At 32.8% G+C, this 5,043-nt stretch overlaps 1 protein-coding gene across 1 annotated transcript in view; it reads left to right on the forward strand.

Annotated features, from left to right (window-relative positions):
- The first annotated feature begins 2,952 nt into the window (after nt 1-2,952).
- The window catches only part of LOC107740196 (tubulin-specific chaperone A-like), a 17,075-nt gene continuing 14,984 nt past the window's right edge, over nt 2,953-5,043 (forward strand). The window contains exon 1 of the mRNA XM_016552541.1: nt 2,953-3,135. Coding sequence (XP_016408027.1) covers nt 3,083-3,135 — 53 coding nt within the window. The 5' untranslated portion in view covers nt 2,953-3,082. The remainder of the gene's footprint in view (nt 3,136-5,043) is intronic.

Consider the following 5,043-nt stretch of genomic DNA (forward strand, 5'->3'; position numbering starts at 1 on the left):
GGTCGTTCCGGTAGCAGTGCGAATGAATAAGTATTTTTTCTCTCCTTCTAACCTCCTGGAACCGGAGTTAATGATGGTTTATTTTATTTATTTATTTCATTAAAGAGAAATCTAATAAGCCCGCAATTATTTTCCTCTGGTCCCTTGTAAAAAGTGTCCAAGCGATAAAAGCGAACATAAAATGCTGGGAATTCAGAAGCCCGATGGTTTGGTTTCCTATTAAGCACGGTAATTTTTGAATGAATGGCGTAGAAGCTGGAATCACAGTAAATGATTATTGCAGTAAACAATATCAATGGCGAGTATACAGCTCAATTGCAGCAGCTTTGTGGAATTTTTCAGTGTATTGGATTGCATTTAATTCACCATTCCCCTCTGATCAAAGAGTCTGAACACCATTTTAGCTCTTGGCCAGTGAATAATATCTGCTATCTAGACTAAATCTGTACTAAAGAACTGACAATGTGCAGTTGTATTTCAGGAAGCTATTTCTACCTGACCTTTGACCTTAGATTTGCTTCATATTAAATACTATTTTTGACTTTGAATGAAACAACTGCTCCGGGTGTGTGTGTTCACGGTGTGTGTGTGTTCACTGCTGTGTGTGTGCACTTTGGATGGGATAAATGCAGAGCACTAATTCCGAGTATGGGTCACCATACTTGGCTACATGTCACCTCACTTTCACTTTCACTAAAAAAACAAGTTAATTTAGATGTTATTGCATAAATCACATTTTAAAATTATATCTCCATATGTTTTTCATGTAGCAGCAGATAGAATCAGCACGTCATATTTGCATAACATCAACATTACATGACACTATTGTCTTCAGTAGAGCTATTTTACAGCTGAAATTGAAGTTGTTTCATAATTAATTAATTTTGCAATAAATAACACTGTTGCTTTGCTGTTTATTACTGTAAAGCTGCTTTGGAAGATGTATTGCATAAAGCACTATATAAATAAATGTGGCTTGACTGGATTACATTGCTTTTGATGTTTTTAAATAGCATAAAATAGATTAACTATTAAAAAATACAGCTATAACCGCCACTGATGTGATTGAACAATATGGGCTTAAACTGACCAATTATTTAATTTACATTTGGTTATTCAAATAGAATAGAATAGATCTGTATTTCGTTGGAGGCAAAAGTAGTTTGTATAGTGAGAATAGCAGAGCTACATACCTTATTTTTAACGTAAGTGCGGGCGCGGCCATTTGTAGCTTGAATGTGCGGAGCTTCCGGTGTCATTTGCTTAGTTATTTTTAGCTATACAAAAACAGTCAGTTATGCTGCTTAATATTGAAAGCTTGTATTTGTTGTCATATTACTTTAATTTATTATCTTAATCATTAACATACTGGTTTGTAGAGCTTTTGCCGTTTACTGCAGTTTGTTATTCTTCTAGATATTTATCGGAAGTCTCGCACATTCACAGGAAATAGCTTACTTCCGCATTGCAAAACAGTCTAAAAGGTGTACATTTCCCACAGGCGTAATATATTTACATGAACATAAATTTACATAGACACGTATACTATTATTTCTATTATTTGTTCATTTTTATGGTAGAAACTGCGGTTCTTCTGGTTTCTAATGGACCGGAGGCCAGTACAAGGGCGTTTTGTCCTGATGGCATCCTCTCCTTTTGCTACACTTGACCCTTTTTATTATCAATAACCGTAAATGTGTCGATTTAGCGATGTGATCATGAATCACGCGCGTCTCAATCTTCACCGGACAGTACTGCAGTCTCTCTAGGTTACCCGGGTGACGGAGACCGGCGTCTCTGCTCGTGAGCTCCGGCGGTGATGACATTCATCATTCCCGGCGCGATGTCTACAGTTTGACAACTCCTGACACGTGTGACATATCTCACTTTACCTGCTCCGGTCTAAAACATTACCTCCGGCAATCGAGGTGTCTATGATGTCCACTCTGCTTCCAGTGGAGGTGTGGAGTAGATCACACAGAGCCCAACACAAGAGCACTGACCGAAACAACTGAAGCATTTTCAACAACAACAATATACAATGTATAATAATAATAACTATAACTATTCTTAATTAACTAACCAACATAGAACTTATTTGTCCACTAAATAATAATGATAGGCTAATATGATTATAACATATGTATTGGCCTAATAATATCTAAAATAATTACAATAAGAATAATATAAACATTTTTAGAAAATGTTTATAATATAAAAATGTTATTAATTATATATAATTAATTAAATGAATCATTATTAAATCATTATAATATTTATTATTAATTAACGGATAACTTATCTGTTCCCTAATAATAATAATGTGATTATAATATTATAAAATGTATAATAACATAATAATAATAATATAAAATTATAAAATATATTATAATTTTATTAATATTAATTATTTATAGTTAATAATAATAATTATTATTATTAATTAACTAACTAACAGAGAATGTATCTGTCCACTAACTATTATTATTATTATTACTATGAAAATAGTCTGTTGTATATTATTACTTATTTTAAAGCCTAACCCACAAAACCAATCATTGAGTTCCTAAAAACTGTAAAAGCAGCTGTAGGCCTATAATATAATTTAAGCTGCAATTAATGGGTCTGTTAAATGCTACATGTGATTTACATATTAAAGTTTTTTTTTTTAATCAGACTCCTTGATAATCAGCAGTAAAAGAAAAAAGATTAAGAAAAACATTATACCCTGTGATACCATGGTATTGAATGATTACTGTATTCATATACTATGACATTTGCATGATACTTTTACTTTGTTGTTGTTGTTAACGGATTTTTCATTATAACCCTTTATAGTTTAAACAGCCTATATACCGGTAAATGACATTATAACGTAGTAAAAATAAATAAAGAAACAAAATACATTAGCTTTTTGAGTTGATCTTTGAACTGTGACGCGCTCTGCTTCATCTGCGCATGCGCACATTTTCTGCTGCGTAGTGTCTGTGCTAACAAGCTGATATCGGCTGCTCGCTTCTGTTATTATAAACATATTTATCCGCGTTTTCTTCCGTTTGCACTATTTCACACAACCCGGACAATGGCGGATCCAAGAATACGGCAAATAAAAATCAAGACCGGTGTGGTTAAACGGTAAGAAGACTGAGTAATCTTATTTTTTAAGTGTATTAATGTCAGCAGAATAAGGCCGCGGATTCACCGCGCCCCTCCAGGGGCATACGCCGCAGCTGAGTGTCCTCATTAGGCGGAAGCTGTAAATACAGCCCGGTGCTCTGACAGCTGCTGTAGCATTGTCCAGATGCTGAATACCCCAGTCACTTTCAGTGCTTGAAAGCTGATGTTATGTAACTCATAAATGTTATTTGTTAATTTATATTTGTTTACGAGTCCAACAAAAGTAGACAAAAATTAGGGAATTGAATGAAGAATTTGAGGCTGTGTTGATGCCACATGCAATAGATATTTTTATACTCTGTCAAGCAACAGATGTGTTTGTCAGGACTATAATTAAAGATGATCAAGAATGACGTAATCTGATCTGATTTGTTTAGTTGTAATTATTGATTATTTAATAAGTGTATGTTGTTATTGACTTATGTATGTGTGTGTGTGTGTGTGTAGTACAGAATATTTATATATACGTTTGTTTAATGTATATTAGGTGTGTGTGTGTGTGTGTATGGGTCAAACACTAGACGTCCCATTTTGGTGTGTGTAGTACAGAATATTTATATATACGTTTGTTTAATGTATATTAGGTGTGTGTGTGTGTGTATGGGTCAAACACTAGACGTCCCATTTTGGTGTACGTATCAAATTAAATTTACATAAGGGGGTTTTATATAAATATATTAAATGCTAGCATCTACTGTTTCTAACTTTTGTGGAAATAAAATGTCAAAATACGAATGAAATAATGTTCCATTGTCATTCAGCGTAACAAATATATGTGAAACAACATGCTTAATTTGACCTGTATTTATCAAAATATATAAAAGAATAAGTGATAATACTAAATTTTACTATATTTAAAATTATTAAAAAGTTCTTGCTGACATAGGGTTAAAAACTAGTGGATTGAAGGATCGTGGCAAAGATTTGTAAAGATTTAAAATTATAATGAACGATGATTTAAGACTGCACTGTGATCCTTAAATAGAGTTTTTTAATGTCATCATATATATATGAAGAGTTTGGTTCCAAAACACTATACATTTTCATTAATTTGAGTAAAAATGTGTTTTCTTTACCAAGAAATTGGCAAAATGAAAACCATATTTTCTGTTTCAAACGTTCACATAGCATCTTTAGGTTATAATAACATAAAAAAATTCAAATCCAGATTTTGATTTTCAAAGATTTATTATAAAATGTTGAATCCATTGAATCAATATAAAAGTTATTTTTCATATTGAAACTGCTGAAAATACACAACATGGTTAATCCACATATGACAGCCTCTGAACTTGGTCAATACTAATCTTATATACAGGCAATGGAATAAAAATACATTCAATCAGTCATCGCTCCCAAAATGAATTCAACGGGTCATCTTGTTAATACTATAAATTAATTACAGCAATAAAAGAAAATTTCATCATGAACATGAACAACAATATCACATTAGACCACAGAAATTCCAAAATGACATTTCCCTTACATTCAACTTCCAAAAGTGCATTCATCTTTGCCATGTTACATTCATTTAGTTGACTAGTGCTCTACGCTGTATTAACAAAAACATAAATGGCATAAATAAAAACACTTACACTGACAAGCTATGCAATATCGTGTTCATAATCAAATGTGACTCATCTGCGATTATGAACGGGATATTGCATAGCTTGTCAGTGATCTACGACTCTGTGTATCCATCTGAAAGCACGTGATGGAGATTTACTATTAATCACAGAAACGGTTTTACTGACAAGATGCGCATGACAATCAAATGCGAATTATCGTGCAGCCCTAAGTTTGTTTGTTGATCACAAAGTACAAAATAGATTAGGAAAACTAGGATGCCGGGTGTATTCAAAGCAC

Source organism: Sinocyclocheilus rhinocerous, unplaced genomic scaffold (genome assembly GCF_001515625.1).
Source record: "Sinocyclocheilus rhinocerous isolate Xijiao unplaced genomic scaffold, SAMN03320098_v1.1 scaffold405, whole genome shotgun sequence".
Classification (NCBI taxonomy): domain Eukaryota; kingdom Metazoa; phylum Chordata; class Actinopteri; order Cypriniformes; family Cyprinidae; genus Sinocyclocheilus; species Sinocyclocheilus rhinocerous.